The sequence below is a fragment of the Colias eurytheme genome, chromosome 13 (assembly GCF_061535395.1).
Source record: "Colias eurytheme isolate Ceu_HAF_F1 chromosome 13, ilColEury1 Martin Lab GWU primary, whole genome shotgun sequence".
Taxonomy (NCBI): Eukaryota; Metazoa; Arthropoda; class Insecta; order Lepidoptera; family Pieridae; genus Colias; species Colias eurytheme.
In genome coordinates, this window is record NC_142992.1 from 7,975,588 (window position 1) to 8,001,935 (window position 26,348).

Sequence of the window (26,348 nt, forward strand, 5' to 3'; positions counted from 1 at the left end):
TATATTTTCCATTTTATGTCAATCAGCAAGACCAAAATAAACAATTCAAAACGGATAAACTATAAATATATTGGTTCTAAAATAGATCTCTATTTACAGTCCCATTGACGTTTTGTTTTATTTACTTCGATCCAGCTGCAAATTTCAAGATGCAAGGCAATTAGTTGTTTGGAAAACAACACAGCGTATTGACGTCCGACGTCTTTATGTGTTACCTATGATGGGAGTGACGTAGTGAATTGTGGGCCAAGAGTGCGGGAGTCGTAGCAACGATTGCGTTGTACCAACGTTACCAATTCGGCGTCACCAAATTAGACGCGAACATCTCGCCAGCTGCCCGCAAAGTTTATTTGCGTGACGCTAAAGCCCCGCCCTGACCTGTTCGCCTGACAATATCCCAACGAACCACAAATGAAAACGACAACTTTACGTCATCACTAGAACAATAATAACATCAGTAATATTTAAATTTAACAAATTTAACTTGCCGATGACAGACAGCATCCGCTTAGAAGGAAAGTGCAATGAAAACAAGCATTCAAAATTAAAATTTGCATTAAAGAAACAAGAGTGTGACTTGAATTTTAAGAGCGATTTGAACTTCACACCGATTCCTCTATAAATTAACATAGAACCCTGAAACACGGACATATAGTAAACAGATATACCCTGATATGATTCTTCACAATTATCATTGAAATATGTATATCTATAAATTGTTTTATCACTACATAGTATAAAACAAAGTCGCTTTTTCTGTCCCTATGTCCCTATGTATGCTTAAATCTTTAAAACTACGCAAAGGATTTTGATGCGTTTTTTTTGTAATAGATAGAGTGATTCAAGAGGAAGGTTTTAGTATATAATTTATTAGGTTGACAAAGCGGGTGAAGCCGCGGGCGGAAAGGTAGTGCTTTAATAAAAAACACGATCTTACACAACAATAATGTAAATATACTTGTCGAGAAGGTCCGAGACCTGATAAATAAGTCATATCTATAAGCAGGAAAAATACGCATGTCTTGCATAGTAACAACATAACGAAGCGTGTACAAAACATATCCTGCAATGAGCAAATAGAAACAAAACAATAAACCTGCTGCAGAAAAAAGAACAATGGATCTATCGTTGTAGGACAGCGTATGAAGTGTATGACTATACAGTGGCACTTTTGGTCATATTTAAACAAAAGCATACGATACAAAGCATCTAAATCTAAGGTTATTTGTTGGGCGGTGTCATGTATTGTTTTGAGGGTTGTAGTATCATCGTGTCTTTTATTCGTCGTGAAGTCTGATCATAAAACTTGGATGTATAGCTATAGAAATTTATTTCAAAATTTATCTAGTTCAAGGAGCTTTTGAACTATGCGGTGAACGGCGTATTTATTCTGCTCATAGTATTAAAGCAATATAGAATGGTGGAAATCGTGGAATATCTATAAAGTTAAAACATAAAATTTAACAAAGAAATAATACAATATCTTAAGAAATTTACGATAACGAAGATGATGACGTTGGTAACTAGGTAATAGAAACATAGGTAATCAGTCATGTTATCAAAGGTGCAGAATAAAATAAATCATGGAAAATTCAATAAATATATCTACGATTTTTTTTCCTTAATTACTAGTATTTATAACAGAAAGCACTAGAGTCAAAATAAAAATTTTAACTAGGTAATTTTTATATTTAATATTTTAACTGTAGAAGCTTATCTCAAAATGGTCTGAGCTAAAAAATGCCAACTTACTCTTTTAATTAACTAAAAAATGATGCTGATAATGTTTTCAGAACTGTACAAAATGATAATATGCTAGAGAACCAACTGTAGGAGTCAAACATGTGTATTGCTACAATTATTATATGCAATGATTGCGAGCGAACAGAAATAGGTTGACATCAGGTCAGTGGGTCGTGGGACAGAGTCTGCTCAAAGCATGTGTACATACGAGTAACGAGATATCGAATCACGACCTGCGCAAACCATAACAACCGCAGAACTAAACGATGCATTGACAATTTCGCACCTGCTCTGAGATAACAATCGTGCAGCTTCCGTTTGGCACGCTCTGCCAAGGTCTACCTGCCTTCTTTCTCATGCATAATATATAATACAATTATAATCATTCCGTCTATCGACCTCTGTCAAAACTGTGTTAAGATTAAAATTAACGTTAAAATTTGTCCTGATACTAAGAATATTACGAAGAAATAAAATAAAGTCGCTCAGCATACCAAAGTTCGCTTTGCTAAACTATATGTTAAACATAATGGCTAAACTGTACATTATAGGGCGTGGAGTTGAGAGTCGTAATTTTTTTTGTGGTTAGCTATTGTCCTATGGAACCTAAATCTGAAATTTCACAGCGCGAAAACTTTTTGTTTTTGAGTCACGAATTTTTGAAAATCGGAAAATTTTACTCCATTTTATCTTTGAAACGCGAACTTACTGTTATGACAGTGTCAAATTGACCTACAGCGATTGTCAAACGCGTTTCATTTCAGGTAAAACATTTCTATCTAACCCAAAAAAATATTATAATTTAAATTTTATTAATGAAATTTGTATATTTTTTAACAACAACATTAAAAATAATTATTATTAAGTATAGTTTTTGTAAAATAGATTAAATAAAATAAAATTATTAATATTAGCAATTTATAATTTAACAAAAATATTAATCGAAGTGTCTAGTCGTCCGCTAAACGGATGAATAAAATAAATTAGTCGTCCGATTACCGGATGAATAAAATAATTTAATCATCCGATTATTCGGATTACTAGATAACCTTTTAACACTAAAGCTAGTTGGGTTGGACTAAAGCAAAGGGGGCGCAGGACTTTTGATGGAGTTGGTGTCATTTTAACTTGTCTATTTATTATTGTTTTATCGTAAAGATAACGCTAATATAAGCATGTTTTATAGGAACAACTTTTCTCTAAAATCAAAAATGGCGGAGATATTCACCCTCAATTCGTTAGGTTAGGCTTAGGTTAGGTTAGCCTTTAGGTTAGGTTAGGTTAGGTTAGGTTAGGTTTCTTAAAAAAAAACTACACAGAAATAGGAGCCCCGCTTCGCGGGGCTCCGTCGACGCGCAAAAAAAATCTAGTTTAGGTTAGGTTAGCTGTTAGGTTAGGTTAGGTTTCTTAAAAAAAAAACTACACAGAAATAGGAGCCCCGCGAAGCGGGGCTCCGTCGACGCGCAAAAAAAAATCTAGTTTAGGTTAGGTTAGCTGTTAGGTTAGGTTAGGTTAGGTTTCTTTAAAAAAAAACTACACAGAAATAGGAGCCCCGCGAAGCGGGGCTCCGTCGACGCGCAAAAAAAAATCAAATACCTACGTGTGCCCTCCTCCCCCCACAAAAAACCTATAATACGTGCGGCAGTTCTCTAAAGAAACCCCGATAACCTAACTATATAGATAAATAGATGTTATCGGACGATTAAATTATTTTATTCATCCGGTAATCGGACGACTAATTTATTTTATTCATCCGTTTAGCGGACGACTAGCGCTGTCCAATATTAATTGTACGCTTTGTACCGTGGAACAAAACAATAACGACGTCATTTTCAGTTACCGTTCGTTTGCTGCCTTTCAGTCGAGATCGTTTCGTGCGTACTCCTGTTAAGCCCTAAAACTGTACAAAACTATTAAACTTTTACTTTTAGCATACAAATAGGTAGCGAGGAGCGAAGCGACGAGCGTGTTAGGTTAACATTTGAACTGCCGCACGAGCCGAGCGAGCGAAGCGAGCGTGCCGCGGCAGCGGCCGGCGAGTGCCAGAAGCGACTTTAGGGCGATTCCCACTCAAACAAAAAAAAAAAACTACAGGTCATACTAATGTCTATTACATTAAATCTGTCATATTTCAAATCAAAGAGCTAATGCAATATTACTAGTATTGAAAACTATTATTGTAAAGTAATAATTAATATTAATTGCTTCAGATCAATGTGGAACTGGAAAAAAATACCTAAAGCAAAGGGGGCGCAAGACTTATAACACCTATTTATTATTGTTTTATCGTAAAGATTACGCTAATAAAAGCATGTTTTGTTGGGGCATTTTTTCTCTAAACTTGATAATTACCAAGATACATGACGGATTGTAAAATGTAAATTTTTTCAATGATGGAATATTATGTATTCAATATTAAGCTGCGAAAGTCCGAATCTAGCTAAAAAACGTTACGCTAAAATAAGCATTGCATTATCATAAGACTTGCCACAGAACCGAAGCTGTCAACCCCGAATTCCACGTGGTCTTGTCTGCCCTACCCCTAGAGTGTATGTAAAAAGCCGGAGGCGCGGAGGGAGAGCAGCCCTCGCCCGCCGTGACAAAGCTCGGGAGCCGTGCGGAGCGGAGTGGCTGAGGCTGGTCGCCGAAGGCGACCAATAAGCTGAAGCTGCGAAGTGGAGTACGGGCGACCGTGCTTTGTCACGCAAGGGCGGAAGGGCTGCACTTCCCGTAGCGCCGGAGCTAAGGCAGTGTCTGAGACAATATAAAAAAGACATGAGGAGATAGGGAAAGGGTTAGGTTAGGTTTTATCATCAATCTTTGAGGGCGAATATCTCGGCCATTTTTTATTTTGGAGAAAAAGTTTTTTTTATAAAACATGCTTATTTTAGCGTTTTGAATAAAAAATATGTATTTTATGATACCTATACAATTTTCACTTTAGATCAAAAATTTTCTAAGTCCTTACTTTGCGCCCCCTTTGCTTTAGGCGGACCAAAACTTAATTTGTAAATATCTCGAAAACTATTAATTTTCGCGCCCCCCCCTTTACAGGGGAAGTTCCTAGTACCCACCCCCCCTCTCTCCACCCCCCACTACCCCCAAATTCCACGCCCTATAATGTACAGTTTTACCAACATAATATACATAGTACTAAAAATTCTAGTAATATACATAGTACTAAAAATTCTAGCAACGGTTATATCTAATCAATGTTCACAAACAAACCATCCAGTAATATGCATTTCCTTCCTTTACCTTATCAAAATTCTTATTCAAATATTGATGCAATAGTCAGGTCTATGAATTTTGATAAATTTAGCAATGGTATAACTTTAACCATTTTATGGTAAACTAGCTTTCCGCCCGCGGCTTCGCCCGCGTTTTCAAAGAAAAACCCGTTCTCGTAGGATTTCTGGGATAAAACCTATCCTATGTCCTTTCTCGGGTATCAAAATATCTCTATACCAAATTTCATGCAAATTGGTTCAGTAGTTAAGGCGTGATTGAGTAACAGACAGACAGACAGAGTTACTTTCGCATTTATAATACACACACCGGCACAATTAGCGGAACAGAAACCGATACGCGAGAACATCGTCTGGGATTTGATCGAATGGCAGCAGGTTTTCTTTACTGATGAGTGCAGAGTTCTTTTAAAACAGATCAATGGGAGACAGCGAATATGGAGACACAGAGGAGAACGCCAAATATAGTCTAATTTTGTCACAGTGGCTTATGGTGGCGGCTCGATTATGGTTTGGGGAGGGATATGTTTGAGAGCTCGCACGGAGTTAGCGATAGTCACAGGAGGGACCATGACAGCAGATAGATACATCAGAGACATTTAAGAAGAACATTTTGTACCATTTGCCCCATTTATTGGTGATGACTTTATTCTAATGGAAGATAATGCTCGTTCTCATAGTGCACAATCGGTACAGGCCACGGTATGTCTGAGCCACGTAGGTAAAACGGGTGATGCAGTGGCCAGCAAATTCCCCCGATATGAATCCGATAAAGCATGTCTGGGACTAAAAAGAAGGGTTAAATCCAGAATGCCACCCCCCAACAATCTAAATGAACTTGGAAACGCATTACTTGAGAAGTGGGAGCGGTTGCCTCAAGAAATCATCGATAACATAATCTGTAGCAAGCCCAGACGTACTCAAAGCAAGAGGGGGAAACACTCGTTATTAATTTTGCTTTAATTTAATTGTCAAATCATTTAATGCTTACTTTTTTTATTTTTTTGTGATGGTTCATAATCATCTAAAAATTTCACTTATTTCAAATTTCTTTATTTTTCAATAAAAAATAACGAAGACTTTTCAAAGTCGTTGTTAAAAGATGTTAATCAACTTGTTATTTTGTATCTAATTACATTTTCGTCAAATATATGCGTTATTATCTCATTACTCATATAGTCTCACTTTTTTTCTGTTCCGCTATTGTGCCGGTGTGTATAGGTAAACCAGAATCTGATGGCAAATTGGGAAATCAAAATTTTGAGTGTGCAACCCTAGGGAAAATGGACTGAACGATCTTGATACTGCTTATTTTTTATTTTGTCCTCAACATCATTAGTCACATTACATAAGTGAACAATACTGTACTTAATAATGAGATATCCACTTAATATTATGTAGGTACATACTTACATGTATAATATACATATTACTTTTATCTATGTAATACATATTATTATTTACACATACCTATATTTGTATATTCATTATCATTATGCCATGTAAAAATATGGATGTAATGATAATGCACATCAAAACTAGATTGCTAATCATTTTTTATAAAATAAAATAAAAATAAAATAAAACTATGTTTATTTTCGTAAGTATTAAAGATACACACATTATAAAATTGACTTGGACAGCTTGGACTTGACGAATAGCCGTATTGGAAACTCCTGTAATAAGTTTTCATAAAATTATATTGTAATCAACAAACAATATTATAGTTACCTACTTATAATATTTTTTATTTTAAGTATCAAAACGGGTAAGTCCAATTTACCAATAAAATATTCAAAATTGAAAATTGTGATGTGTTTGACTCTTCTGCATCGAATGTTTTTCTATACACATTATAAACAACACCTCTTGCTTGTGATCGCAGCGGCTTTTTCGACATTTTCGAAGATTTTTTAGACAAAATCCTAAAAATTATTCATCAATTGCAAAGAAGACAAATAATTTGACAACCAATTTGATAGTTGTCAAATAAAATTGCCATATGAAAATCTTTTATTTCGTAAATATAAATATGCCATCAGATTCTGGTAGACCTATATATTAAATATGGACAATGTAAAGATCTATTCCTTACTCCGTAATTGCACATCATGGAATCTTGGAAATTATTTGTGACCTAGTATGTATTGTAGAAAATTAAAAAATTTGTATTTGATGAGAACATTTTCATCTTAACTCAGTGCACAGTGTTTTATCACTACATAGTATAAAACAAAGTCGCTTTCCCTGTCCCTATGTCCCTTTGTACGCTTAAATCTTTGAAACTACGCAACGGATTTTGATGCAGTTTTTTTTAATAGATAGAGTGATTCAAGAGGAAGGTTTATATGTATAATATCATCCATTAAATAGTGGAGAAGTACTGTTATTTTTGAGGTTTCTAATGTGATGTCGTAAAAAATTACATTTTTTCCGCTTACATTGCAAACGCAGGCTGAACCCTACGAGTTTTATCAAAATAATGTACTAAGTATTATACACATTGAAAAGGTCTACAGAAAAGTCCGCGGTGGTATATGTCTATCTCTTATGGATAACCCACAATAACTTTTTTTTGTCATTTACTTTTTACGACAAATAATGGCTAATTTTCGAAGCGATTTTAACCAGTACAGCATTAATCCTTAACCAATTAAATACCTTGAATACATTGTTCATTTAATATAGATCTATATGGCCCTTTACACCGTATGATTTAAGTGAATATTTTCGAAGATATTACAGATTTAAAAATTGCGGGACGTAGCGTTTGCGGTAGTATTTGTATAAACAGGAGTGTTTTTAGATATAGGTTGTGGACGTCAAATAATAAACACCCGAATGTTGGCGCCAGTCATTTATAAATTCGTCCAGTGTGATATTTATATCATTGCGGTATTAAAATAATAAGATGTATCGTTTTAAAATTAGCCGTTTATCTTCGGCATTTGTTCATTGCATTCTGTCCAATATATTTTGGTAATAAATTTAAAAAAGAAGGCTAAATCAAAATTGTCATGTCATAAAGAGAGATCCAGGGATTTGTAATAATCTGATATGTTATTTAATTATCTGTTGATACCATATTTAGAAGTACCTAATGAGATGATGTTCATACAAAGTAAATAAGAGAAAACTTCACACAATCTCCATATAAATGCACGTAAGCAAATGTTACTCCTCAAGGATTTTGGCCCTAAAAAGGTATTCTGTGCTTCAGATCCACGATATTACTAAACTGCCACATCGTGGAAACGTTGCCAAAAAATGCATTAACGATACGCTCATCTTATCCTAATTCCACAGCTTTTGAAATATTTGTCATGCCATCAATGGCGATACATAATGCTGCCTCTGTTAATACAGTAGAATATAAAATTATAAAGTATACAGCGTAGATGAAGCTTGCCAAGACCTGAGTCACTATTTTCATTCATGGAAATCCATGACTTACGAATTTCATCTTATTAAAGCCCATCGAGTGATCAATATAAGAAACATGCGGCTATATTATGATTAACCGGTAAAAATATGAGCTCGAAATTATTTTCCTGATGAGATCACAACTATAAATTCAAGTTATTGCAGACTACAAGACAAAATACTTAAGTGCGACCTTGAGCTTGACCTGGCAATCAGAAAAAAATATAATTACATAATAACAAGCAGGTGGCATGTACTGTTTGTTGTGTTGGACTAATAAATAATTAGCATCCGAGTTAGAAGCAAGACGCCCACGCTTTAAATAGCACCTAGTAACAGCTAATCTGCGATACGATGTGTAGTCAAAATTAGGATGGAAGATATCATTATATTTAATTTTAAGAGACATAACGCACATTTACTGCCACCAGCCACGAAAATATAATGTATTCAGACTCTGTACTTCATTCGGGTTACTTTAAGCCACGGCGAGGTCTTTTGAGTTATTTATTACACGTTTTACGACACACCTAAAGACAATTTTAAGTTAACATTTAACTTTTATGTAATAATAAGCATTTAGTGATAAGTAAAAGAAAAAGAAACCAACAAAATTATGTCAAATTCTGGCGGAGCATGCTATTCTCCAGAAATTAAATGATAACCAATATGAACATTGACAGTAGATATGTCTTCAAAAGCATCGTTGTCAAATTTAGTCGATAGAATATAATAATGTTTGGGATTCATTTTATGTTCACACAAAACTGTGTTAAGAGGTAACACAAACATTACACTTGGAGCTCACAACTTCACAAGTCGTGTTGGTGTCGGATTTTATACCACAAAATTTTACTATATCAAGAGAATTGGATATTGATATAGGTAAACCAGAATCTGATGGCAATTAGGGAAATCAAAATTTTGAGTGTGCAACCCTAGGGAAAATGGACTGAACGATCTTGATACTGCTTATTTTTTATTTTGTCCTCAATATCATTACTCACATTACATAAGTGGACAATACTGTACTTAATAATGAGATATCCACTTAATATTATGTAGGTACATACTTACATGTATAATATACAATTATACAAATTACTTTTATACAGGTAATACATATTATTATTTACACATACCTATATTTGTATATTCCTTACCAGTATGCCATGTGAAAATATCGATATAATGATAATGTAGATCAAAACTGCTTATAATTTTTTATAAAATAAAATAAGAATAAAATAAAATTATGTTTATTTTCGTAAGTATTCACAGACACACATTATAAAATTGACTTGGACAGCTTGGACTTGACGAATAGCCGTATTGGAAACTCCTGTAATAAGTTTTCATAAAATTGTATTCTAATCAACAAACAATATTATAGTTACCTACATATAATATTTTTTAATTTATAGTATCAAAACGGGTAAGTCCAATTTACCAATAAAATCTTCAAAATTGAAAATTGTGATGTGTTTGACCCTTCTTCATCGAATGTTTTTCTATACACATTATAAACAACACCTCTTGCTTGTGATCGCAGCGGCTTTTTCGACATTTTCAAAGATTTTTTAGACAAAATCCTAAAAATTATTCATCAACTGCAAAAAAGACAAATAATTTGACATCCAATTTGATAGTTGTCAAATAAGTTGCCACATAAAAATCTTTTATTTCTTAAATATAAATATGCCATCAGATTCTGGTAGACCTATATCACTCAATTTTTTGTGACTTTTAATGTAGAGTAGGTATTTAGTACATACAGCTTGCTCGTATAACATACATTAAAAAGGAAGTGTTTAATAATAATATAATGGTGTATTGAGTATTCGGAGGAGCTTTCTAGAGGCCAAACAAGGCTTACAACATAGCATCGTTGCAGCGGGTCGCGGTTCCCAACTCACTTTCACTGAATATGTAGACAACAATCTTGAAATTGTATTTTATTTGCCGTCCATACGGTGGAAATATTTTGATTCCTTTATTCAGTTTTGTACAACAAAATAAAGACATTTTAAACAACGAAATTGAGTGTTAGGAGTACGGTTGCAAATACATATAAGCAATTTGCAAAAGATGTGACTTGAATGTGTGTCCTCCTTGCGTTGCTTTAGCAAATAATAATGTAGCTTTTAAATTTCTTAATTTAGTGATTGGAGTCCAATTATCAGGATTGGCAATAATCGTCCACGAAATAATTTAAGACATTTAACTATGTTCTGTAGCAAAACGAACATCGATTTAAATTCCTAGAAAAATACATCCTAGGTACACAGCAGCTAACTACATTACAAATGTCAGATTCACATATACAAACATCCGGCCATTTGCTTCGTCAACAACCGCTAATCTATGAACGTGCCTAGTTTGCTCGTGATATAAATCGTTTCACTAATATTTTTACAAACTGTGCTCTCTAATCAGAACAACAAAGAACCCCTTCATGTCGCCCGTAAATCAATGTTGTGAATAAGTCGTAAACCATTACCCGATATGCCCGTAAAGTTAAATTCGTTTAAGATGTTTGAATATTTCATGTTCAAAGGCACGTCCGCGTACAGGTCAAGTGTATGTGTCAAATAATAAATAACAAAAACTTATCGGTCTCCTTGGTCGCTTCCGTTGTTATCAGGGTTGTTATAAGGTAAGTCGTGTTGTTGTTACTGTTGCAAATTGCTTTTCAATTGACGGAATTAATTTATTGTATTTTAAACTTGATATTAATTGATATTGCTTTTGATAAAACATTCTACACAAACAAAGAGCCATAGATCCTCTATTCACTATTGCACTATTGTAAATGCGAAGGCTGATAATAATATTAGAGCTCGGAATGGAGTAAAAGTCATGTACCTACTTATAAAATAATAATTATATTGTGTTTGCATTAGCTAATATTAATTTTTTTGTGTTTGTATCATATCTATTTAATGTTTTGGCGATGATAGTCAATGCTTTTTGTGTACGACGAAATGTGATTAAACAAAGTTTACGTAAACTGTGGCCTTGTGGAATGACTTACCATATAAAATTGCCTTCACATATAAATCATCACGTAATAATTTAATTAAGATAAGCTTGGAAACTTTCGCATAGCGATAAGTCTCCAGGATCATAATAATTTACTTGTATTATGAAATTCAAGGTTTCTCTACATTTTTTGTAGAGCGTTGAACCGAGTCAGATTTTTTATTAAAACAATAACAGCTCTACATATTTAAGATGATAACAATTTAAATGGTGGCGAATGGCTATTGTTTACTGAATATGTATTAATTTATTTTTGTGAAATATAACAGACGTAGGTACCTAGTAGGTACATAAAAACAAACGACTCTATCAAATGTTGCGTTGTTATTTCGACTTTAACAGGTTTTATGACGATTATTTACGAAGTTGTAAAAAAATCTAGTGCCGTTAATTATACTGTCCAACGGGAGTGGTTTTCAGTAATTTTATAAATGTTTTGACTAAGATTGCAATGAACATAGTAGCGTAGCAATAACACTTAATAACCACGTGTAGTTGCAATCATTGTTACTTATTCATTTATTGTTTTGGACATTTAAGATAAGAGTTTAGAGTACCACTATCTCAGTAGAGTCAAATACTCATGACGTGATGCTTGATGGCCATGAACGATACAAACATTTGGCGGTCGATAAAATTTATCTATAAATATGTCGAACAACATTTTTGGTTTAAATATAACATACATTTCATCTCAACATAGCAACATACAAAAAACAGAAAATATAAAAAAAAAACTTGAAGTCAACATACTTGACTGTAAACTTCCTTGAGCCCGCTCGTGGTGAAATCCCAAATTGGAACACGTTCACGATGAAATAGTACGTTCCTATCAAAAGCACAAACACTGCTACTGACACAGAATATTACCCAACACAAGAACACGAAATAGGTGGAGCGCCGTACGTTTTAACACACTTTGTATGAAAGCTAAACTGTTTCGTATTCACAAAAGAATAAATAAGCAATTTAAAACTGGTTTTCACTCGTGAAGCTGGGGTTTGAATAAAACAAATATAATACAAAAATAAAACGGAGAACACGCGAGAACACTTGTTTCCGTCTGCGTTGCGCATTACTGACTGAAACGAGTCGCGAACGGCGAACCACGAATCAATGTTAGGCATTATAGCTCAAGTGTGCGCCGCGTGTTGTGTGTACGATGAACGCACACAAACACGGTCACAGGGGCAGACCGAGGGACAGCTTTGTCTGCCCGGAGAGACTACCTTCTGTACAGACACGATACCTGTTCGGCCATTAACACTGATTCTGACCTTTGCTAATTTTTTTATCTTGCTTGTTATCAATAATTCATATCTCGCTCAAGGGATAAATGCAATGAAACAAAACAACTTAGATCATTTATATTATTATAAATAAGAAAAAAGAAAAAATACAAAAAAAAATCCAGTAAAGGAAAAAGGGATGGCAGTTGTTGACACTATTACAGGCCAGGAATTAGTATACACATGAATAATTTATGATGATAACATCGACTTGATTCAAGTTTTGTTTGAAAACCAGTTCAATTCAGATAGTACCTACGAAAGAGATCATGTAATAAGTGACCGTCATTAAAGTCAATTGATCAAATGTTATCGCATCATCTACATTCATTGTTTGGGTCAAGAGCTACCTTCAAATAATCTGTTACTAATTAAAAATTAAGCACAAATCGTTTTTACATTATTTGAAAAATTAAGCTATAGAAAGATCTCTCAACGATAAGATACGTCTAATGGCTGGTTCACACTTTGATTAGTGCGAGTGCAGGTGATGAGTAGTACTACGTGTGGACAGCGACTGTTTAGTGCGAGTGTTTAGTAGGCTGTGTAGTAAAGTGAATAGAAGCGTGTTCTATTTTTTTGCGAGTGGACTGCGAGTAGCCACGTCCCGCGCGCCCTCCCTTCCCCCTCACTCGCAGCGTGCCTGCACTCGCACTAATCACCGGCACTCGCAGTCAATTGGACACTACTCGCACTACACACCTGCACTCGCACTAATCACCTGCACTCGCAGTCAATTGGACACTACTCGCACTACACACCTGCACTCGCACTAAACACCTGCACTCACACTAATCAAAGTGTGAACCAGCCATTACTCTCGTTTCCGAAATTGTTTATGAATAACATGCTATTTTCCTCGTGTAAATTAATGCGTAAAAAATTTAAAATAATTTATATTAAAGGTAAATCTCAGATGCCAAGTGCATAAAATTTAAGTACTTCGTAGTTCTATATCATTTTCTTCTAGAATAGATTATAATAAAGGTAAGGAATAAATAAAAAAAAATATAAGATAGCCGAAACCAAAAAAATCTAAGCCAAAGTTCCGAGACGTTGTCCAAACCATTGCAAAAAACAATCGCCACAACCCAACGTATTGTTCAACTCAAAGAAGTCGCTTTCAAATCCAAAAATTCATGTACAAAAATTTAAAAAAATTGTACATTGAACGAACGAATGAATTTACCTCGTCAATACGTTCGATGAGTGTAGTCGCCGTATATGCGATGTCAGCGAGCGTATCTGTAGGCAGCGACGTGCGACGCGCACCTGAGAGTAACATGGTTTAACTTTAAATCAGTACCGAGATCCGCTGCCCGTCTCCACGGACCACCGCTGATACACTGATAACGTTCTAGATAGCGTACTGTTGCTCTTTGTGCTTTATCGTTGGCCAAAACGTCAACAATGTACAATATACATATTTTTTTATTAATTTGATTGATTGTCGAATGCTTGCTGGCAAATTTTATGGATTAGCCGTGGAAATTTGTTGTTATCGAAATAATACGTTTTCGCAAATTTTTATGTTCATATAAATTATTTATGGAAATGTGTTAAAGAGGACGGGGATTCAGACGCTCTGAAAAATTCTATTAACAAGCTCTCCTTGACAATAGAGTAAAAGGGAGAAGAGACTCTATCCTTGTGCTCTAGGAGTTATAATTGTTATTATTTATTTTCTTTATCCATTTAAAAACGAATGTTTATTCTATTTATCGCAAAATACACTTGTTATTTTCTATGTAAATGAAAAGATAATAAATTTATTTAGTGTTCGAATTAATATTATCTTTCTTAAGTATATATATGTAGCTTATACAAAGACAAACAATGTGATTTACATTGCAAAGGATAAGTAAAATTCCGTTAATTATATAATGTTAAAAATTAAAATAGATAATACATATAAGACTCATAAAGTCAAGTGCATGTTTCTTATTTCTTACCATGAAATATTATACATTTATACGCGTCTTATTTTAATAAATTACAATCTAATTTGGATACCTATAATCGATTTTTTAATATTTTATCAATATTAAATTTACTAAGTATAAATAATAGAAGATGATTAAAAAACATTTGGACTTGATGTTACATCTTTTGCCGTTCGTATGCTTTTACTTTAGCAGTTACATTTATCATATTCCTACACTCATTAGTATTACATAATTATTCTGATATAAATTCTAAACATAATTGACCTTAACCTTATCTTTAGCAAGGTATATTGAATCGCGTGCCATTCAATATCAATGTACCGAAATATCTTATCGATCAACAACATCCTCCACCTTTTCGGCTTTGACAGATATTGAATATCAGGATTAAAATTATATTTTTAGACTTTCAGTTGAAATGTTTAATTAGAAGAAACCCATTTCATTCTAATCTCCTACCAAAGTGTGCTCAAAAGATTTGTAATGGTTGTGGTCACTCGTCCTTGTACCTTTTTACTTTATTAGTTAGTATGAAAATCTATATCCCTTCAATGTATGTTATGTTTTCAATGTAATAATATCTTATATATAAAATTCTCGTGTCACAATGTTAGTCTGCATACTCCTCCGAAACGGGTGGACCGATTCTCATGAAATTTTCTGTGCATATCGGGTAAGTCTGAGAATCGGCCAACATCTATTTTTCATATGTACCACGGGCGAAGCCGGGGCGGACCGCTAGTATGTATATATAATAATTCATGGTGTTCCTCGTCTATATATAATCGAGCTCTACTTGCCTACTCAACTCTATGATTTTTCCGATAACAAAATACATATTTTTATTCTCATAATATAAAAACAAATTTATTGACTTCAGTGGGTAGCTAAATTATTATTCGAGGGGCATATAAATCGAACATCTTATAAGGTTACAATTTCCACAGAACTCGAACAAAAGGTTATCCTTACTTATGATCTATATCGCACTTTAACACGAAATTTCTATAGAAGCATTCGGGCAACGACCGAAAATATGTATTTTGATTTGGAATAAACATGCTCGACATTTTTCCCGTTTACATGCGTATATAAGAGACTGTTAAAACTACTATAATTCCTAAAATCAAATTCTGCGAATAAATGTATTTTCAATTTTGGATGGAATCCTAAAAAAATAGAAATAGACTAATTATAATCTGCACTTCTCTGAAGGTTAGCTTTCAAAGTAAACACATCTGTGAAATTGAAAGATCAGAAATATGAATTCCATGGTCACGATCGAAATTATTTAGATTTATATTTAATCTTATGATACCTATAAAAATATCCTTAATTTTATTAAAAACATCAAAGTAGAAACTACATAAGGGACGAGTCACGAGAACGCAGATGAACTGACGTGACAATTATAATATGTACCATGTATGTACCAATATATATTATACAGTGGGTGTCTGAAATCACTTATTATGTGTTCTTTTGATTTATGAAGAGTTGCCAATAATAAATATAGATTATTAAAGATAGACAGTATACTTACAATAGATACTATTAATATGCAACAATTGATACAAAAGTACATGTCAAAGCGCAATAAAGAAAATAAAATAAAAAGAGATGTACACATTTCAAACATTCACAAACAGAAATATTGAATTGATCTATAATTGAACTCATTTACAGCGGTCCATTGAACATCAATTCTATTTTGGAACTTTTTCGCAGAAATCCGTCTATCGACACAGGGGTTGTTCGAATTCCATTATTGGAAGCTTTCGCCTACATCCTACGGCACTTCACAATAACCCCCAGCTCTGAACGCCTACGAATGCACCCACACATTTTCGTTTACCTATTCAACATTTTGTATGTCTAAATAACATCATAAGATAATTTTACTATAATGACTTAGTACCAGAAGTCGGATAAGGGAATAAGGAAAACCAATAGGGTATAAACGTATTGAGAATATTAATGACATCCCATTGCTCCCAGCGAGGTTTCAAGGAGAGGATCTCAGATTGCCGCATTGCGTAATACAATTTTCTCTTGATATACCATTTAAAAGGTCAAACTAATAAGCTTTTAATAGTTACGCCTGGAACATATTATATAAACTTTAGGCTCTATTTCATTCTAGTGTTCAATGGTTCTAGATCTGTGGAGGTTTGTAATTTATATCAATTCGTTAGGCTGAAGAAATCACAAGACATACTAGGTATATATAACACACAAAAGGTGGTGTGACTATTATTTGATTTACTAAATATTTGACACGTACCAGATTTGATTCAGCAAGGAGTGCAAATTTGGTGAACAAATATTTTTCGCTGATCCTGACTTGCCATAATATGTATTATATTTAAAGTAATAATATAAAAATATGGCGTAGGTAGTAGTTGAGTTTTTTTTTTTGGAACGAAACATTTGAGTTCGATCGTGAATATAACACAACTATTTCAGCAGAACATTGTTAGATGGCTCTATTATCAAATACAACAAAAAAGAGCAAATTATAAGCATCGTCTCCTCAATATAATATTTAAATAGAGTTTAAAGGTCCCGTAGAATTCCCATGGCATCAAACTGCCGTGAACTTTATCGTGCAAGTTTCGTAATCGTCCAAATCTATAACTTCAAGCATTTAACAAATTATATTATAAACTTTCAATGTCAAGTATATAAGGCCTCGGCCTTGCTAGTAGTCGTAGGGCGTGACATGAATGACGTCACAGTTCGGTTCAGTCCTACGCCCTCGCTCTCGCCCTCTCATACTGAGCGTCACAAATCGCAATGGATGAATAAAACCCTGTTGTTCATGATTCGCTTTCAGTTTTCAATTTTACTGAAGCTTTCAATCGAAGACCTCGATTATCGATGAGATACTTGAGTGATGATTTGTCTTTATTTCCTGGATTTTTGTGAAAATCAAAATTCATTTAATTGTATAATAATATTTTATTTCCTGCTTTTTAATATCTAGTTTGCTCTCAATTTACTATTACTCCTCTTCACGTTTTGATTAGAGTTGAAAATGTAAAAAAAAAATTAACATCAAAATGCGAAAAATGGATTGGGTATTCATCGAAAATTCTCAAAACACATTCTATAAAATATTAATATAAACGATGGAAGATGTTGAATGTTATAACGACACCCCAACGGATGTCTTCAAAACATTATATTATGTGGAAAGAAAACAGACACTATTACGATTATGACCCAATTTTACACGTTTTATGTGTAGGAATTAATCAATTTCACATGAAATTGATTGGATGTTGCGGATATTATTGGTGTTATTTTTTTTTCCAATTAAAACGCACTAAAGGACCAAACTTCAAGGTAAATATTGGTTTTATATTTTTCATCGGTAGACTGATAGGAAATGGGATGATAAGCAGCAAAACATACAACAAATACTTTATTTTGTCTTTCCGGACGAAATATTTCAAATTCAATTTATTAAAATTTTTACATTTCCACACTTTAGATAAAATCAATGATTTCAAAATAGATATGATTGAGTGATGAATCTGGGAAATACGAAATTTGTCTTGATAAGACCTACGTCTTTGGTAAGGTTACGTTTGATACTGAATCACAATCACGATAGACCTGGGGTATTCCAACAATCTTTTTCAGGGCAGTGTCGGAGTATCGATATTTCGCGGATAATTAAGAGGTCCCTTGTCAATGGGATTTTAATCGTAGCTAAGTCGATTGTTAAATGTATGTTACGTTAAATTTATCCTGTACGTGTAAGTTCATACAAACTTAATCACCCACTACATAGTTTCGTCTTCGATTACATCATTTTAACCTAAAAAATTAGCAACCATTATCGCGTAACAATTACCAGCATGCCATCGAACTTTGACTTTCTGTTCACAAACCCGACATTCCATAGTCATCTATGTCGATCTGCTGGCAATATTCCAAAGAAATGTAATAAATAGCCGCCATGGGCGCCAGATACTTGATATAACAGTAAGCGATCATGACGGAAATAGTGCAATTGCCGTAAAATCATTGCATCTGTTTAAAAACTTGTAATAAATTTATGAAACATGTTTATTAGAGAAACACATTCCGGTGTGTTTAAATTTGATATTTTTCGATGAGTGTGCCAACGGAAAATTATGAATCTTCATTTAAATTACATACGTAGGTAATTTAATTTAAATGTGACTTTGTTACATCAAACACACGCGAGATTAAGGCTAATTTTATAATTTCCAAGTAACATCCTAAACATAAAAATATAGTCCACTGAGCACCACATTAAATATATTAATTATTTAGTAAATTTTGTGCTACGCACTGATAATTTTTCTGGGAAGCCTCTTTGTGGTTATTTGTTTGGGAAGTATGTCAACGTAAAGCCAAATCAATTATAAGTACATACTTAAATGAAAAGAGAGCATTGCATTTGAAGTACCCCATAAGCATACACTTTTCATTATTCTATCCCGAAAAAGTTGCATTTGATAAATAAAACTTTGTATCTATGTATGGCTATGAAAACACAGATTAGCAACGAGACCAGTTTTTATATTATATAATTTTGTTTCTCTCCAGACAACAAACTGCGTGCGGGATACCTTATTGTTTTTCTCATATGACTACATAGTTTTATAACTGCGTGACTCTGCAAGGCTCAGTATAGATATTATTATATGCAACATTTTAGTAATACTCCATCAATTAGTTTTCCAAATCTCTAGTAATTAAGGGATAAATATAGTGATAACATAAGACATCTGCCGAAATCCTCGTGATCAGAATTTCGAGTAAATTATTGATACTTTGAGTATTTTAATATACGAGTAAATTTCGAGAAGCACACACGTGCCAACGTATGTGCATAAAAATAACCAGTATTAATATTATCGAGCGCATGTGACAGTAGTTCTAACTAATACTCACAGGTATCTGAACTAGCATTTCCAGAAATGACTCGAAATCGTAGGCGTTTCCAAATAAGCACGTGATGTTTGGCACATAATTTTCTTACAGATACCATTCGAGTATATTTCAAAATGCCTTTAATTAGTAATATCCACCCATAAGAATGCATGTTTTTCTCACACTTCTAGAAAACTCTACATCGACATTATTCATAATAATCACAATCTCCTCTAAATAAAAACCGGCCAAGTGCGAGTCGGAGTCGCGCACCGAGGATTCCGTGGTAGTAAGTTTAAAATTATTAAAAAAAATATATTATGTGATGTAACTAAAAATTTATGGTTTCCGTAATTTTTCCTTTATCTATGCTATAAGACGTTGCTTCGTACCAAATTTCAAGATTCTGAGTTCACGGGAAGCACCCTGTAGGTTTTGATTCCCTTGCAAGTGTCGAAAATTTGCGGCATAAACGGCTGTATCTTTTGATTGCGTTGGCTTAGAAGTTTGATTTTTTCACAGCTTCAAGGGACAGTAGACCTGAGTAATTGATATAAATTTCAGCTTCATACCTCCACGCGTTCCTGAGAAAAAGGGTCTTGACAGACGGACGGACGGACGGACAACAAAGTGATCCTATAAGAGTTCCGTTTTTTGCTTTTGAGGTACGGAATCCTAAAAACGAGGTCTATCTAAGTTCCGAGAGTTCTGATGAGACTATCTTAATTCTTAATACTATTATAAAGGCGAAAGTTTGTATGGATGTATGGATGTATGGATGTATGGATGTTTGTTACTCTTTTACGTAAAAACTACTGAACCGATTACAATAAAATTTAGCACACATATAGAGGGTAACTTCGATTAACACATAGGATAGGTTTTATCCCGAAAATCCCACGGGAACGGGAACTATGCGGGTTTTCCTTTGAAAACGCGGGCGAAGCCGCGGGCGGAAATCTAGTTATAAATAATAACTTATATGTGTGGTGTTTAATTGCGTTATCTTGCACAAATAATTACGGGATAACCAAAATACATGTTGGTCTGCTAACAAGCAAACTACAAAGAGTCTTAAATCTTGTGACCTACCTAATATTATGTTAACCCAGTTTCAGTGGTTGTGACATCTGAAACCACATTAGCTCAAAATAATGTACCTATGTCCTGATAAAAATTACACAATTGGTTTTACATTATCATAGTTGGATTATTAAATTGATATTAGATAAAACAAATCAAAAGGGACATAAAAGTTTGGTATAAGCACATACACCAAACTTTTAAGTCCCTTTTGATTTGTTTACAGACTAATAATAATATACTACGGTATAAGAGATAAATTTTTTGGTGAAACTATTAATTATGTTTATTCGATTACAATTTCGTTTGTCTTTTTAATATACGACGCATTTCAACTACGTTCTTTTTTATATATTAACATTTCTAGGAGAATCTGATACACAATGCAGCAATTAATTTAATTGTGGAAAACAATAGAAAAATGTTAAATTTTGAGGAAAGAAAAGAAGCTCTGATAAGAGTCTGTTTTCACTAAAGAAAATGAACAACTATGCACCAAAAAGAAATTTTCTCGTTTATCTGAATTAGGCCAAGTGCCCAACACGACTTTATGATTCCTGCAAATGACACTGAAACAATTTCAATGACAATTGTCCAATCAGGAACAGAATGAAGACAAATGATTAGATGCATCATACCGTGACGAAGAGCCAGTTTCCGTGAACTTTTCCTCTTTGTTTATGACATCACGAGGAAAATTTTAAAAGATTTTTAATTTTAATACAACTTTACCTTGGCTTAAAAAAAATGAATGCATATATTGGACGTATAGTTAATTTATCAGCCAAACAAAGTTTTATGATTCACACGACTTCCCTGCATCCATAAAGGGAGCAGTGGGGCTGCACAATAGCGCTTTTGGCACCACGCCATGCAGCAGGGGCACGGGAAATATCACGTTGTTTGTAGTCTTTCCTGTCTAATCTTTCAACACTGCCCAGCCCACAAACCTATCAAGAATTTTATGTACAAAGTCAAAGTTCAGTATGTTCAAAAACGGAAAAGAACTAATAATGTACATACGAATAGAAGATTAGAGCACACGTACAGGTCACGTCCTGTTTTCGCTACAAAATTCGATTTTTCAGGATATAGTTAACATGAAGTAAAAAAATTACTAAGAGTTATGAGATCATTTTTACGTACGAAATTAACCACGAAAACAGAAGCGTGCATTATAAAATTGAAAATCTCCGATAAAAATTTTGAATTACGAACCATATAGATATCTATTATTAGACTAGCACCCAGCCCATCAAGGGGGGACGCCCTTGTGCATGTCGCTACCAGAGTGAACCTTCAGTTCACCCCCGCGTCCGAGTTAAAATGTAGAAGCCCTGCTGGCTAACATTGAGAAACACCACACAAAAAAAAATAAAAAAACTCAAAAAGTAACTGTGTTTTCTGTGTTTTATTAACTGTCTTTATAAATGGAAAGTTCAGTTTAAAAAAGATTCCTTCCTATTGGCGGAAATCGCTTCGTGCGAACAAAAGTACCTAAAGATACACATAAGTACATACCTAGAATTATTAAAATAACTTTGTCTTGAAACCATAAAAAGACTTTCTTAGAAAGAGTTTATATTAGAAACTATAACGCTAAGCAGCTTTAATAAATGCAAATGCTTAATCAGAATAGCCAGTGTGTACAGGAATAAGTGGAATTTATTGAGTGCGTCTGGCTTAAACCATCATAAATCCTTTGACATCAGTGAATTGAGATAAGTAATCTAAATTACATGCAATGTAACCGGTACGCGGCGCGTGACGAAATGACCGATCAGACTCATGTGATAATGATTTATGATGTAACTTCATCAATGAACTATAACTAGCCCTGTTAAATGCTGTTCATAAATCTACATGTGTTCACATAACTTGAATTTGCGTAATACCTGTAGATCTAACATTGAAAATATACATAGGAACAATTTAATATCTATACTTATAATAAATCTGTAGAGAGGCCAATTCTGTACATGAAATATATTTAAAAAAAAACTATGAAGGGGTGATAAGGGATCGCTACTGATGCCAAAAATGCAATCAGTAAAATTTTTGTCTGTCTGTCTGTCTGTCTGTCTGTCTGTCTGTATATTCGTTATAGAAACAAAAACTACACGACGGATTTTAACGAAATTTGGCACAATTATTCTTCATACTCCTGGGCAGGTTATAGTAAAAGAATCATGTAAATCGGTGTAGAAACACCAAAGTTATACATGAAATACGCTATAAGTCATCGCGCGTGAATTACATGCCATAAGGATAATTTTTGTGTATCAGTTGCCGCGTTCGACGCGCTTCGCGGCGGGAGCTATAAAAAGGCGGCGGGTCCGCACCCGTTTCGCGTTGTCACGGCATCACGTGTGAACGGCTGAACCGATTTCGATAATTCTTTTCTATTATATTCCTTGAAGTACGAGGATGGTTCTTATGTAGAGAAAACGTAAATATGTACCACGGGCGAAGCCGGGGCGGACCGCTAGTGTTAATATAAAATTGAAGAACCAAGAACAATAAATTTTAAAAGCATTGCAGTATTAAGAGCAAGGCAAATTTACAGAACACATTATCTTCATTACATCTCCAATCCAAGAAGGGTAAAACATTGTGAGGAGACCAGCATGAACACACTAGCCCAGCATGTTGGATACTGAACTAATTTATCGGAGGCCTGTGTCCTGTATGATCGAGCAATTACATACTGATTATGAAATATAATTCTAATTATAACTAAAGGTGAAGTTACATGCGTAAATGATTATCAAATTGATTGTAAAACTCAAAAAATGCAAACTTAACAAATATTTAAGATTGCTACGCACTACAGCAAAAGTGTAGTGAGATTTTTTTGTGACACTCATTTAGTGCTTAGCCCCCTTAGTCAGTGTATGTCATGATTAGGAACTTCGTTCCAATAAATTATTTGCAAAAACAGTCCTTCAGACACCAAAGAAAGGTATGTAATATCTTGTAAAATACAACCTAATTATTTCTCATCCATACTAATACTATAAATGCGTAAGTAACTCTATCTGTCTGTCTGTTACTCAATCACGCCTAAACTACTGAACCAATTTGCATGAAATTTGGTATGTAGATATTTTGATACCTGAGAAAGGACAAAGGCTACCTTTTATTACGAAATATGTACCACGGGCGAAGCCGGGGCGGACCACTAGTACTCTATAAGTTAAAAGGAAAGAGTTTTATAAATCTAAATCAATAAATATTATTCACATTCCCTTGAATCTGTTAAGAGGGTACTAGGAAGAGGAGAAACAAATAGTGACCTTTCCCAACCAAAAACTCGGTAACATAATGCACAATTCATAATTCAAAGCATTAGAGAGTGCTCTATGATCGAAAAAATTTTGCCTCGGTTCTGCAACTATTTAATTAATTACACAATTGATAATCCATGTAAATTCAAAATCTTAAATCTACCATTCAATAGATAAATTATTAATAGAGATCCCTACTTTCAATGGTAAAAATTGATTCAAGAAAATAAAACTGGAAAAAATTTATAAATACAAAAAATAAAATTCCCGTCAATCAACAATTCTTCTCCTTGTTTCAAACACGATAGCTTGTGTAAAACTGGAAATGAAATTGGAAATGAAAATGGTTATATCATTTAACATTGTTTAATAGTAAAGGAAAATCTAAAATTATTTTCTTTTTTTGCAGCATTATGAGTTGTGTTGTATTGAATTTTTGTTTCTGTTTTGAAAAAAACATATTTTGAACAAAATACATATATTCAAAAAATTAAATACATGATAACATACATGTTGTCATATTAACACCATATCTTCTAAGAATTCATACAAGTAAAAGCATTAAAAATATTGTTATAATGTTATTTCAAAGGTAGTTAAATGTAAGAAAGGTATATAGTACTACTAGTTTTCCACCGGTGGCTTTACCCGCTTTGTCTAAAACCTAATAAAATATATACTAAAACCTTCCTCTTGAATCACTCTATGTATTAAGAAAACTGTATAAAAATCCGTAACATAGTTTTAAAGATTTAGGCATACATATGGATTATGGACAAAGGGACATAGGGACAGAGAAAGCGACTTTGTTTTATGCTATGTAGTGATTTATTCAACCTTTTTCTTCGCCTTTTGTTCTCATCTTAATTCCTTGGTGAATGAACAGTTGAAATTTAATCTGGTGGTGTAGTTATTGTTTGTTTGTCTATAGATATTTGATGTGGCTCTTATCAATTGACTGGTTCGTCTTTTTGTGATGTGTGTTGTTTGTTCATTGGTTGAGGTGTATATTTAGATAGTAATTTACCTATTATAAAATATTATTAAATTATAAAACTTTAGATTATGTTACACCAAATCTATACTTATAATTAATAATGTAATGTTAAAGAGTTGTTGTATTTGCTTGAATGCACTTATCTCAGGAACTGCCATTATATCTGTTATTATATAGTTCATCACAATAGCCTAACAAAAAATTGAACGAAAAAAGTTATATAGCTTAACAATTAAGTATTTAAAATGAATTTTTGCTAAAAAAAATGAAACATTTTAGTCTACTCAATGAATAAAATTATGCTTACCTTTATGTTATTCAAATGAAAGACTCAATATCGGCTCAAGTAAACTGATGATATTTTTGCATATATTTCAAAAAAGTGCGTAAATTATAATAAATCACTATCGTTCACAAACTTTCTTTGAGGAAAGATGGGGCTCTCGCTTAACTCAAATTAACACAATTCAATTTAACACGTGAACTCTTTATAGGAAACTATTCAAGGTCTACCAACAATTTAAACAAATTACCACAATTCAATTTGAGTGAATTTAAATATCAGGCGTACAAAAAGAAAAAAAACTCAGATTTTTTTTACTGACGGAGTAGGAAACTGCGAAAATCAAAAAAGATTGTAGAATTGACAAGTGACAAGAGACAACTTGACAGCTTAGAGGAATAAACCTATAGAGTACTTGTATCGAGCGTATACAATTTACATATATTTGTTTCTCTCTATCTAAAGAAAACGTCGTATGAAAGAATGAGATAGCTATAGACTACAAGCTACGTTTCAACATAGTCATGGCACCATTTTTACTATAGGTACGTATTTAGATAGATAGAAGGTGATAGTGATGGGATGTGCTTCCATCGATAAAATCGTGAATGCATTTTGCATTTACGGTTTCGTGAAATAATAAATAATAAAAAAAAAACAAAATTAATCATAAATTTCAGTTGAATACATTATTTGTTTAATCCTACGAATATAATAAATGCGAAATTATGCGAGAATGGATAACTTTCTCTTTCACTGCTGAACCGATTACAATGAAATTTTGTACATACACACATAGGATAGGTTTTATACCGGAAATCCCACGTGAACGGGAACTGTGCGGGATTTTCTTTAAAAACGCGGGCGGAAAGCTAGTATATTTTAAAATAAATTTTAAAACTTGAAATGTAACTAATTTAAAATAAAGATCAATAAAGTTAAAGGAGTGAGGAGAAAGGCACAGTCAGCATGAATTTTAACAAGTTCATAAAAGGACAGTCTTAAAGAAAACATTTTCCTTACATCCTACTAATAAAGCGGAAGTTTGTGAGGATGGATGTTTGTTACTCTTTCACGCGAATACTACTAAACCGAT

The 26,348-nt window shown here is 33.5% G+C and overlaps 1 protein-coding gene across 3 annotated transcripts in view; it reads right to left on the minus strand.

The window, feature by feature from the left end:
• The window catches only part of Ip6k (Inositol hexakisphosphate kinase), a 38,913-nt gene extending 13,297 nt beyond the window's left edge, over positions 1 to 25,616 (minus strand). Inside the window, exon 1 of one of the 3 annotated variants that reach the window (XM_090109124.1) lies at positions 25,277 to 25,616. Coding sequence is in view for 1 of the 3 variants with exons in the window: in XM_090109122.1 (XP_089965248.1) it covers positions 13,935 to 14,030 (96 nt within the window). In the remaining 2 variants the exon portion in view is untranslated. Of the gene's footprint in view, positions 1 to 12,209; positions 12,537 to 13,934; positions 14,081 to 25,276 lie in introns of those variants that run through there. The other 2 variants (XM_090109122.1, XM_090109123.1) reach the window with 2 other exon arrangements.
• Between the last annotated feature and the right edge of the window lie 732 nt (positions 25,617 to 26,348).